This window comes from Callorhinchus milii, unplaced genomic scaffold (genome assembly GCF_018977255.1).
Source record: "Callorhinchus milii isolate IMCB2004 unplaced genomic scaffold, IMCB_Cmil_1.0 Scaffold7, whole genome shotgun sequence".
Lineage (NCBI taxonomy): Eukaryota > Metazoa > Chordata > Chondrichthyes > Chimaeriformes > Callorhinchidae > Callorhinchus > Callorhinchus milii.
This window is the reverse complement of record NW_024704748.1, coordinates 5735553-5748180: the sequence shown is the minus strand read 5'-3', so window position 1 is coordinate 5748180 and position 12628 is coordinate 5735553. Positions and strand designations below refer to the sequence as shown.

The following is a 12628-nucleotide window of genomic DNA, read 5'->3' as shown; positions in this document are numbered from 1 at the left end:
TAGCTGGTTAGACTCCAGCAGTTACCGCAACACACACCCTGGGGTCCCCAACCCTTGGTTCTTACCTACCTGCGCCTAATACTTTCTGGAATTAGGCAAGCGCTCCAGGGAGAGATTGCGCATTCAATTCCAATAAGTATCTCTGGAATTTCCACGTGTAGGTAGGATGCATGGAACTCTGGCTTGGATACACTAAAGCTTGGTGAAGGATCAGACACACGGCTACCCCAAAATAATCCATCAACACAGATGCTGGTGCTACCTCCTCCGATAGAGCTATCTCCTATTTCCAATTCCTAGCTCTCTTCCTCTGTGTTGGGCGTCTGACAGTGGGGAGTTTCATTTCATCCCCTCCCTTGTTGTACAATAATTCTAAACCCTGCTTCGCTATGTTCGATGTTTTCAGAGAAGAGAGTGAGAGCGTGCTGATGCTGAAGGGCTTGACTCCCACTGGGATGCTGCCTAGCGGAGTGCTGGCTGGAGGACGGCAGACCCTGCAAAGTGGTAATGATGCATTGCCTCTTCCTGTGCCTCAGATGGAATGGGGCACTTCTCACTGTTTCAATGGCACTACACGTAATGCATGTCCCGATTTCTTGATGCTTTTTAGTTCCTGTCTCAGTGGCTGATGCAATGTTATATGCAAACTCCAGCAACTTGTACTGCATGCTAACCAGGGTACGTACATGTGATAGCAAAGTGTTAGTCACCTTGGCGGGTAGCAGTCCATTTTATTTTTCATGACTTTTTAGACAGTTAGATCTTTGGTTGTGCCTTGAACGTCAAGTATTGACTTTTCTAACCAGATTTGTTTAATGCTCGTCTCTGTTATATATTTTTAATTGAATCTGGTAGTTCTGTGCACCATGACACTTAACAGCAGTGGCTGAAAGGTCAGTCTACACGTGTGTGTGGAATGATATGCTTCCATTGCCCGTGACTGTGTAATGCCTCCTCTTGCTGTTTAGCCTAGTTTTTAAGTTTTTCACCTCTGCTTGGTGACTTTTCGCATTTTATTTTGGCCTTGGTTGAGGGTGGAAGGAAAAGAGGACACACAAAAAGGGAAGGTGACTAAGATGCTTTAGTAAAGTGGTGCTGTCACTTGTACCCCGGTGAAATGATGGCCACATACATATGTGTGTGTCCTATGTTCATGTCCTATGTTCCTGTGTATCTATCACTGACTTCACTGAAATGTGCTCAAACTTTGTAACCTGCCTTTTCTTCCTCTTCTGATCTAGCAGTGCTCTACATCTGTCTGTCTTGTTGTTTGTAGTTGTGTGTCTGTATATTTGTCATCTGCACTGTCACAGGGAATGTTGTCACCCTCCACTTACCTTGCATTATCTGCAGACAACCGCTTATACGCAAGAGCGAGCACTTTGATATTGATCTTAAGTGCTGCAACTCGAGCAGGCATATAAATGGAGCGGCGAGCAATTATATTGCTAACAGCAGCTTAGTTCGGCTTGATTTTGATGTGCAGACCTGTTTTATTTGACAATAAAGTGGACTGTGTGGAATTTCACCTGTAAACTGGTTTGATTTGAATGCTTCACAACATGGGAGACGGCCACTTTGCCCAAGGTCACATAGTTGAGTGTGAGAGTGCTTTGTGTGGGAGAGCAGCCTGACATTGTTTAGCCCAGCGTGCAGGCAGAGTGCGCTGGTGTGGCCTGTTCCTGACGCTTGTTATGGTGACTCACTGTTGGTGGGTGGTAATGTCAGGTTGGCACAACCATCAGGCAAAAGACTCTAGCTGATGAGATCTCCATGGGGAGTGGCCCAGACAGGGTTACAGGGCTCAACATTTACAGAGGTGCAACCTGTGGCCACTTTTCGAATGTTTGACATTAAATAGATGGAGTTGGAGCTCACCCAGACTAACAACTTTACCAAGTGCCAGCAGTGCAGTCGAGGTTAACAGGAGTTTGTAAACTTAAAGCACGTTCCTTGTCCCACCTCAAGTAGATGCCAGTCTCAAAGTTGGGTAACACGGACGGTTTCTGGTGGAGCCAGAACAGATTATTTTGTCCACAGTATACAGTCACTCCACTTTATAGTATATTCTGTGGAACACTTTGAGACACCTCAACGAACTAATAAGGTGCTATATCAAATGCATGTATTATTATTTATTGATCACTGCTAGAAGGTTTGCATAAAGAGACTATTATTTCACGAGCATAGTTGAAATCTGATTCTTATGTTCGTTAAGGTAACAAAATGCTGAGAAGCTGTTGAAACAGTCTGATCAAATCCACTTCCAAGTAGTATAATCCAATGCCCATCTGTACTTAAAGGTGCATTTTTATGTTTTATGTAGACTGCACTAATCTTCCTACAGAACCTTTAAAAGAGCAGTCTTTTTAAAATAATAATATTAACCCTTTCATTTGATATGTGCAAGCGGGTCTTTTTGTCTTGGTGAAAGACAAAGAGCTATTTATCACATAGCCCCTTGTTAGTCTGTAAAGACATTTAAAACAAACTTTACCACACCTCACTGTGATAACGACTCACTTGACTTGTAAAAATGCAAGATTTCTTCACATCTCATTCAGACAAGACCACACAAGGAATGCTATCAAGCTCTCAGAATACAAATTAAGTTGTGTTCAAGTCAGTACTGTACCAGAATAACCTCAAAGCACCGCTCTGCTAAAATAGGTAGGGGTTAGCAGAATAGAGCTACTGTGGCTCGGGAACTGTGCTGAATTAGTAATCATCCTTACATTTGATAATCAACATACAGTGATTTAGTGACCAGTGGTATTCCCACCACAGAATCCAGATAAATGGGGAGACCTTACTGACCTGTGTAACAGCTATAGGCAAAGTGAGGCTAGTTCATGTTTCACATTACCACAATCTCTAGAACAAGGGGCCTGACCACAGAATTCAGATGATGGGAACATGTAGAACAGACTGCACAGGGGAGACTGAGGAGGCGCCTGAGTGTAAGAGTGCACAGTGAATATCAAGCTAGATGGATTGCAAATGCCCCCTTCCTGTCCTGAACACACCTACAGATAGAAGAACTGTTCTCCCACGTTGAGTCCTAGTAGACAAAAGTGCTGCACTTCCATAGTGGATAATAATTCTGTGTTCAAAAAACCGTGACGCTGGTTTCACACGCAAGTCCTTGGACAGCCAGCAGGTGGTGTGTGATCACAGTTATTGTTCACGATGGTTGTTGCCTCGGTGGGACCCGCTATATTCGACATCTCAATCCATCCGACGCGCAAGTAAACTGAACCGTCCTGCCGCTGGTCTCTGTCCAGTCAATGCCGTGTTCAGTGTTCCCTTGTCTTGTTTACTTGTAGCTGGTTAACGTGTTGTTATCCTCGAGAGGCTTTGCTGCTTTGTTCAATATAGTTACTGGAGCTCCAAGCCGTTTAGAGATTAGTTCGCATAAGTTTAAAACCTTTGTGAGTAACTTATTAATGTGTAAATATTAATCTGCATATTGTGTTTTACTCTAAATGTGTGCCTATTTGAGTGCCTTTTCACGGTAACTTTTGGACCTGAAGCTCGTTTCATTCTGTTTAATATTTTTGTGTATTAAAGCTGTTCAAAATCTGGAATCCATTGCCATTCCACTTGGGATAGTCTGTACTGCCGCTGTTTGGTTCCTTGCTACTGTTACTTATCTCTCTCATTCATTTTGCATGCAACTGCTCACTTCTGTAACAGCCACAGTTGAGGCTGAACAAGGTACGACCAAGAATATGCCGGGGTGTGGGGATTAAAAATGATCCAGGTTTGGGTGTAGCTTAGCAACTTACACTAACTGTGAAGGAGTTTAGTTCCTCCATTTCATAAGAGGAGAGCACCCAAACCGATATTCATTTACTCTCTTGTGTTTTTGCTTTGTAGAATGTTACAATTAGTAGTTTTTTTTTACTGTTTGGAGGTGGGGGGAAAATGCTGGGTTCACAAAGGGTAGTAAATACTGAATCCTGCCAGGAACCGGACGTACATCATCACATTTCCTGTGGGAATGACGGAAATAGACCTGCCCAAGTGGTCAGCGTGTGTCACATCTGTTTCCTGGCAGGGTTTGTTACTTATAATCCTTTGCCAATCTAGATTGCGAATCACACATTTTAACCCTCTCCTCCTCCTCCCCTTGTGTCTGTAATAACCTTGAATTCAGTTGTATTGTGATTGTAACTCATGTCGATTTGTTAAGAAGCATGCTTTGACTTGTATTAGGCATGCTTTCCGCATGCTGCAGTGATGTCTTCCTGGTGTGTGATGTTCTCTGGTTGCACGTGATGAAAGTCTGATGCATGTTTCCTCCTCTATTTGCCCTGAGGATCTGAAGGACAACTCCGTCTGAATGAAGCGTGGTTTTCTCTGGTAAAACTCCACCCAAATTACGTAACTGGTTGACGGGAGGGGGAATCCTATTACTTAGCTCTCTTCCAAGCTGTGCTCTGCAAGTATTTGCACAGCTGTGGTAAAAGCTTAGCACAGTTTCCTAAATTGTAGTTTTTCCAATTGCATCCTATTTTCCAAGAGACTTTTTGCAGCTGCATTTTTTAGCTGGAAAAAAACACGTGTGCAAAAAAAAAGGGGTGAGAAGTGCAAAGTGGTGTCAATGATCCATCCCAAAATATTTCAGTTAATTTTTCCCCCTCGTACTGAAGAAAAAATGACTCCATCTGATTTCTGTCTGTAAGATAGGATTGTCCTCAGATCCAGTTATCGTTTCTAACATTTAATTGTCTAGTTGTACAAGAAAACTGAATATTACTCTAAAATTATGAACTGTTGGAAAGCAGTGTAATAAGTTTATAAGTGAGCATAGTCGGACCGGGGATGTGTGTTCTAATGACTGCTGTAACTGCTTCTAATCTTAAAACTTGTTTGACGTGTGCTGTGCTGTGCATTTTACATGGAAGCTGGTAGATTTTCCCAGGTATTTTAACTATTTGTTAACCTCTTAAATTCACTTACTCCAAAATACTGGCACATATTAGCCGCCTCAATAAATGCAAAATTCACAAATTTTAATGACAGGAGAATCCCATTCAGCTCATCGTGCCTGTGAGGAGCTATCTGTTAAACTCCAGTTCCCCTATAAAAGCTATTATGGATTCTGCTTCAACCAGTGTTTTTGGTTGGGGTGTTCCATGCCCTTTCTGTGTTAAAATTTATAATTTTAACCTTTTTTTTTAGTAACAATCTTAAATGTTTGCCAACTAGTTACTGACTCAATACCAGCACACATGTTTTTTCTCTATTTACCTTATGAACCCCCCCCCCCCCCCAAATAATTTGAAACACTTCATAAATTAATTTATAACTCGATCCGGATACGTGTCGGGAACGCTGTTCTCGGTTGGGTCTCCTCGAAGCTGAACTGGCGTTCCAAGGTGACATGTTTGGCAACGGAATACAGGAATCAGCTCCTGATAACCCTGGTCCTAGCTGGACAAGCTGAGTTTGCCAGATACTCTTAACACACACTCTGGGGTCCCCAAGACTTGGCTCCTTGCCAACCTGCATCTAATACTTTCTGGAATTAAGTAAGCAGGATGCATCCCTCCAGGGAGAGAGAGGGCACATTCCATTCGGACAATCTATCTCTGGAATTTCCATGTGTAGGTGGGACGCACTGAATTCTCAGTCTGGTTCGGATAATCTTAACCATAGTGATGGGTTTCCACATGTGCCAGACACCTGGCTGACCCCCAAAAAAAAAAGAAATCGGTGCCACCTTCCAGAATATTAGATTGTGGTATCCGAGGCATCCGGCAGGAGATTGGAAGCCGAGCGGAGTTCCAAAGAGTTGGCCTTAGCCCGTGTCAGAACCTAGAGGATTCTCCCCACTTACAGATTGCTTTTGCTAATCTTGCAATTTAGTCCCAGTGTCATTCACCTGCAGAATTTCACACACAAGCACATAGGGTGTTTATTTCACTTTCAGAATCCTAGAATCCTACAGCACAGAAGGAGGCCTGTCGGCCCATCGTGCCTATTCCGGCTCTTTGAAAGAGCTATCCCACTAGTCCCACTCCCCCGTTCTTACCCCGTAACCCTACAATTTTTCAAGTACCTATCCGATTCACTTTTGAAAGTTATTGTTGAATCTGCTTCCACCACCCTTTCAGGCAGGGCATTCCAGATCGTAACAATTCTCTGGGTGAGGAGAATTCTTTTTGAACCAGAGGGAAGATGAACCCGTGTCCTCTGATTTCCAACTCACTCACCAGAGGAAACTTTCTCCCTACCTACTCTTATCAAAACCGCTCATAGTCTTGAACACCTCTATTAAATCTCCCCTCAAACTTCTCCACTCTAAGGAGAACAATCCCAGCTTCTCTAGTCCCTCCACAAAACTGAAATTCCTCACCCCTGGTCTTCTTAAAAATAAATTCTACGGATTAGTTGCAGGAGGGGAGGAGAGCAGGTGCAGTGTAATGGCAACAGCAACTGAGCTGCCCGGCCCTCTGCTGTGGATTGGCAATCAGTGCTGAGCTATGGGGAGTGTGTAGGAAGTCACAGAACTCACTGAGCTGCGAAGCACCACCGATCCTTTAGCTCCTTAAAATAAAGCAGGCGCTTAGTCATACAGACACTCATGTCAGTCCTGAAATATAATAGGCCACGACTATTATCTCTCTTCCCAACTGCTTATGCACTCTATTCAATGATAGTAATCCTTGCATTTGATCTAGCGCCTTATCACGTCATTCAGACATCTTAAAGCGCTTCACAGGATAGTCTGTGAAGTAGATTGACTATTTTTGTTGGCAAACCTTGGCAGACAATTGTGCACAGCAGTGTCCCACAAACAGTCGTTGATTGAGTCGTGGATGTACTTTTAGTTCTGACGTTTCTATTTTGAAACGCTGCCTCCTGATCTTAGCAAGTGTCTGATTTTTTTTGTCTGTGGTGACCAGCTTTCTCGTTGCTTGTGTCGTTCACACAACAGGAGAAATAAAGTGGGAAGATTTTTTTTGTTACCCGAAACGCGGCAGCCAATTGCGCACAGCAGTGTCCCTCAAACAGTCATGGTCAATTTTTTTTTTAGGGTTTATTACCCCCGGAAAACGATTCGCTAATCAACTAACAACCAGGTTCTTAGTTACTGCTAGTTAGACAGAGGTGTGTGGAGTAAGGAAACTTGCCTCAGGTTTCACCCTGCCTGGGAATCGAGTCAGGTGTAACGTGCGTAAAAGAAAGAGCAGTGCCAAAGTATCTGGAATTAGGAAAATGGAGGGCAGATTGGAATTTTTCTCCTTCTCGTATGGGTGTCACACATGCACACCATCACTACAGAGTGCAGGAACAGGAACCCCAATGAGCCAATTTCTAATCAAACTCCAGTAAGTGAAACTTTGCCTTCATGACCACATTTCTTCTTCTGGAAAGGAAAGAGTCCATGATTTTGCAATGTCCTGACTCGACTTTAACAGCAAAACTCGTATTTAAATTCACTTCTAGTTTGGTTTAGTTATGCGCTCTGAGACACTACTGCACGTAGAAGGCGCTATATAAATCCAAGTAGTTATTGTTGCTTACCCCATTCCCTAACCTTGACAAGCCAAGCTCATTTTAATTCTCCTCCCTGTCACATCGAGTCCTATCTTTTGTTTTGGTCAGCCAGGTATCTTGACACACACGGAAACCCATCAGTCACAAGGGAAACTTTCTTTGGACTGTATTCAAACTCAATTCCGCTGACAGAGGAGAGTTCAGCCCCATCAGTCTGGGCTGGGTTTAAGCCCAGGTCCCAGAGATGAAGGTCTATATGGGTGCTAACCCGCTCCTCAACCCAGGGAAACCATAACTGTGATGTACGTATGTGACTCCAGGCGGGTAGTTGTTCCAGAGTGCTTTGCCTCCAGTCGTCCCATTCCATCACTCACTCATTTCTTTTGCATTTCATTAAGCAATCCGAGGATTCTCGCCCCAGCACAAAATCTGCAGCTTCGAGGAAGCCAAGGGGCTGGACAGGATAAACGAACGCATGCCTCCACGGAAAGATGGCCTCCAGCAAGTGGCTATTCATTCAGTTACCACAAACGCCGGTGAGAATAACGGAACTGGTGGCAACAACAACAACGCACAGTGACCGAACATTCAGCTCTTCCATTGCTTCCAACCTGCCACCATCCCTCCCTTTTACTCTTCCCCTCCCCTCCCCCCCACACTCCCCCCATACACATTTGCCTTGCCTGATCGTTCCCAGATCATTGCTTCCAATATGGTATCAGCTTCAACGCCAAGGAACTATGCAAATCTGGCGATCGAAAATGGTCTGTGTTGAAAAAAGCTGAGGTGCTCTTGAAACGCCAGCCTGCGATGGACAGGCCAATTGTGTGCATGTGGCATTTATCCCAGAACCCAACAGCCAAGACTTTTTAAGACTTTTTTGGGGGGGGAAAGGTTAATTTGGGCGTTTTTCACTGAACGCACATCTAGGAACCCGCATCTTACGCTCAACACTGACCCTCGCAGCGTTTACAGGCACGGCTGTTTTGAGACAGCTGATTTTGTTCGGAATTGGAACTGAAGCCGAGAGCTAACTATTTATTGACGAGGTATCCTCATCGTAACGATGTCTGTAAGACAAGCTGTTGGAATGGTCTTAAATATAATTTCGAAGCTGCCGAGATGTGCATTAGAAAGATGTGCCAAACAGCCGTGGTATTGGAAAGTGAGGTGTGTTGCTAAAACGCTGGCCTTGGGATTGTTGCTAAGGCTGTATTTCATTGCCTACATTATAGCTTGAGGATCAGGGAATGATTTATTTGAAGGGATGCTGATTGCTTTTAATGGAAATCAAAGCTTTTTTAAGTTAGAAAAGCCATCGTTAGTGCCCATCTTATGTTAAACTAAGAATCTCTGCCCTCAATCAGTGGTTTGAAATCAAAGCCCCACATAATAATTATAAGGTACTGTACTTTAATTGAATTTTGTACATTAGGGAATTCATATCAAGTGTGTAAAGCTTCGCTGTGTATTTTGTCTGCATGCGTTCCCCCATTTTGGACATATTTAATATATTAGCCCTGTGATGTACAGATCTGCATCAATCAGGTTATATAGATGTTTTGAATACCTTTAATGTAACGTGGGTATTAAACTTGCTTCTAATGCTATAATCCACTGGGCTGAAAGGCTTCAGGCATTTTAATATCTTTATTCTGTAAAAGGACATGAAAAATGACGACTTTTTTTTGTTGAAGCTATGCAGTGAGTCTCCCCAAGGCCGGCTTTCTGGTGAAAGTGTAAATTCACCAACGCATGTTAATTTTACCAAAACGTTTGCTTGGTTCAATTGCATCTGGTCAGAAATTATACCGAGATGAACGATTACTGACTGCCGCTGTACATTTTTATACTTTACCTACCGAGTTTCGTGTCTGGTTTCTGCTTCCCCCAGTTTGACATGACTTGGAAACCAATTCACTCGACTTTCTCTTTGATTTGCCATGTGCATACTTCTGTCCCGTTGGAAATACAGTACTATGCATGTTCTGAAATATTTAACTATTTTATAAGACTGTACACAATAAACGTATGCATGGGCCCCTGCTTTCATTGGATTCTCTGGATTTATTTTTCCTCGGGAAGTGCTAAATTCAAGTGAAGATTAAACGCAAATGGTAAGTTAAAGGTATTTTCAATTTGCACCATAATAATTATTCTTATAATAATCCTTGATAAAGCGCCTTGCACACCTGGAGGACGTCTCAAAGAGCTTAACAGCATTTACTGTAAAATGTAATTTCTATTTTGTAGGCAAATGCAGCAGCCAATTTGCACGCACAAATGCCCCACAAACAGGAATAGAGTGAGTGCCAATTTTATTTGGTGGATTACTGGCCAGGACACTGGGGGAAGCTCCCTTCTTTCAAATAGCGATGCAAGATCTTTAATATCCACCTGAAGAGGCAGACAGGACCTAGGTTGAATGTCTCATTTGAAGGATGGCATCTCAACAATGCGTTGCATTGGAATGTCAGCCTTAGACTATATATGTTCCAAATCCCGATTTGAGGCTCACAACCTTCTGACTCAGAGGCAAGAGTGCTGTCAACTGAGCCTGGCTGATACACAAAGTGTATGTTCTTTGTATATGACAAAGTACTGATGTTTCTATTCCACTGATAATGTCAACGTCTTAAAGCAATTACAGCCAAGACTAATTAATGCCTGTTTTGCAGGCAAACATTGCAGTTTTTTTNATGAGCAACCAACCTTGAAGTGAGGGGCCTATTTTATCTGTGAGATTGTTGACCAGTACATCAGGAGAAACTCCTTTCTCTTTTCCAATACAGTTATTGGATCTTTAACATCCAAACGAACAGGCGGACTGGTTTAAGATCTGGTCTAAAAGAGTGTTTTAAAAATGTCTTGCTTTACTTGAATTAACAACTAGGTCAGGGTTACTGGGAAGGGTGGTTAAGGCTAGGACGTACTCAATTGGGATGCTTAATGCTGTAATAAAAAGCGCTTCACGGAATGTATTGTAAAATGGATTGATTATTTGGTGGGCAAAACACAGCAGTTTTGGATTGAAGACCACTATTTGTAGGGATTATTGGTCCCCGGAAAGCGATCCGCTAATCGACTAACAATCAGGTTCCTGCAGTTTGAGGCCTGAAGGCTTGGCCACCGATGGTGATTATGGAGAGGGCAGGGAATGTGAAACAATCCTCATTGAGGTCTAAAATTAGCAACGTAGTTGGGCAGGGGCCAAAAAAGAATGTAAATAGTCCTTCACTTAATGGCCAAAGGAAAAGTGTAAAAGTAGGGAAGTCATGCTAAATTTAAGTACTGTAATTTTTTTTGGCAGCCAGTGTCTTGACACATGGGGAAACCCATCACTATGCTTAATAATATCTAAACCAAACTGAGATTTCCATGCCTACACTTGGAAATTCCAGAGGTAGATTGTTGGGAGTGGATGTGCACTCTTTCCCTGGAGGGACGCAGCCTGCTTACCTAATTCTGGAGAATATTAGGCACAAGTTGGCTTGGAGACCCCAGAGTGTGTGTTGGGGTAACAGCTCGATTATCAACAGCTAAACTGCATAGCTTGATTAACAGGAGCTAAATGGGAAGAGTTCCTGTCCCCAGTGACTGGTCTGCCTTTCCAATTCTTGCTGCTGAGCCAGACTGGCTGTGCTGTCATCAGCAGTGCCCTGGAATAATGCAGACCCACCTGGCTCAGAGAATATTAGGTGCAGGTTGGCAAGAGTTGAGGCTTGGGAACTCCAGAGTATGCATTAATCAATTAAATCACATAGCTTGTGATTGAATGGACTGCCTGCCAAGCTTTCCTGTCCAGCTAGGACCACCCTACCTGTTTGGGCTTTGGCTTGCAACCACAACATAGCCCTTTCACGTCGGAAGGACATGCTGCAAAGTTTAAAAAAAAGCTGAATGGGAGGGATTCTCTATCCCTAGTGACTTGTCTGCCCTTCCGAGTCCTGCTGTTGGGCTGTGCTATCATCAGCAGGGCCCTGGAGAAGAAACACTTGTTCTAAAATTGAACTTTACAACTCTAAACCTGTGTCTCAATTGTTTTACTGTCACGCAATACATTTCAGTGTATTTCAAGATCACTTCATCTTAAAAACAACGGTCCGGATTGTGTTTGGCCTTAATAAACGTCATTGAGACATCTCAAATGTTGTAAAGTGGATGGACTGTGTATTTTGTGGGTGAAACGCTGCAGCCAATTGCACACAGTAGTGTCCCACAAGCAGCGGTGGATTGATTGACCACATTTTCTTTCGGAGGGATTCATAGAATCATAGAATTATACAACACAGAAGGAGGCCATTCAGCCCATTGTGTCTGTGCCGGCTCTTTGAAAAGTGCTATCCAATTCAATCCCTCTCCCCATAGCCCTGCAAACTTGTCCTCCCCAAATAATTATCTACTCTCTTAAAAGCTGTTATCGAATAGGCTTCCACCACCCGTTCAAATCTGAACAACTCGCTGTGTAAAAAAAATTCTCCTCACCCCCCTCCTCTTTCCCTCAGGTTACCGACCCACCCACCAGTGGAAATTGTTTTTTTGTTCACCCTATCGAATCCCCTCACAATTTTGAAAACTTCTATTAAGTCTCCTCTTAACCTTCTCTGCTCTAAGGAGAATAATCCAAGCTTCTCTCGCCTCTCCTGATAACTGAAGTCCCTCATTCCTGGTACCATCCTGGTAAATCTCCTTTGCACCCTCTCCAATGCCTTGATATCCTTCCTAAAGTGTGGCGCCCAGAAGTGAACACAGTACTTTAGCTGAAGCCTAACCAGTGTTTTATAAAGGTTCATCATAACCTCCTGACTTTTGTATTCTGTGCCCCTATTTATAAAGACCAGTATCCTGTATGCTTTTTTAACAGTTTTATCTCCCTGTCCTGCAACCTTCAAAGATTTACTTATATGAACCCCCAGTTCTCTCTGTTCCTTCACCTCCTTTAAGATTCTACCTTCTAGCTTGTATTGCCTCTCCTTAATCTTCTCAAAATGCATCACTTCGCATTTCTCCACGTTAAACTTCATCTGCCACGTGTCTGCCCATTTTGCCAGTCTGTCTCTGTCCGTTTGCAGTCTGCTACTATCCTCCTCACTGTTTACTACTTTTCCAGCTTAGTATA

At 43.2% G+C, this 12628-nt stretch overlaps 1 protein-coding gene across 7 annotated transcripts in view; it reads left to right on the top strand.

Moving 5' to 3' along the window:
* Nucleotides 1–9556, top strand: part of LOC103185841 (serine/threonine-protein phosphatase 2B catalytic subunit beta isoform) — a 37152-nt gene extending 27596 nt beyond the window's left edge. For 4 of the 7 annotated variants that reach the window (XM_007904555.2, XM_007904554.2, XM_007904552.2 and 1 more), the window contains 3 exons: nt 407–504; nt 3697–3717; nt 7908–9556. In XM_007904555.2, the coding sequence (XP_007902746.1) occupies nt 407–504; nt 3697–3717; nt 7908–8089 (301 nt within the window). In that variant the 3' untranslated portion in view covers nt 8090–9556. The remainder of the gene's footprint in view (nt 1–406; nt 505–3696; nt 3718–7907) is intronic. The other 3 variants (XM_007904557.2, XM_007904556.2, XM_007904553.2) reach the window with 1 other exon arrangement.
* Nucleotides 9557–12628: the final 3072 nt, after the last annotated feature.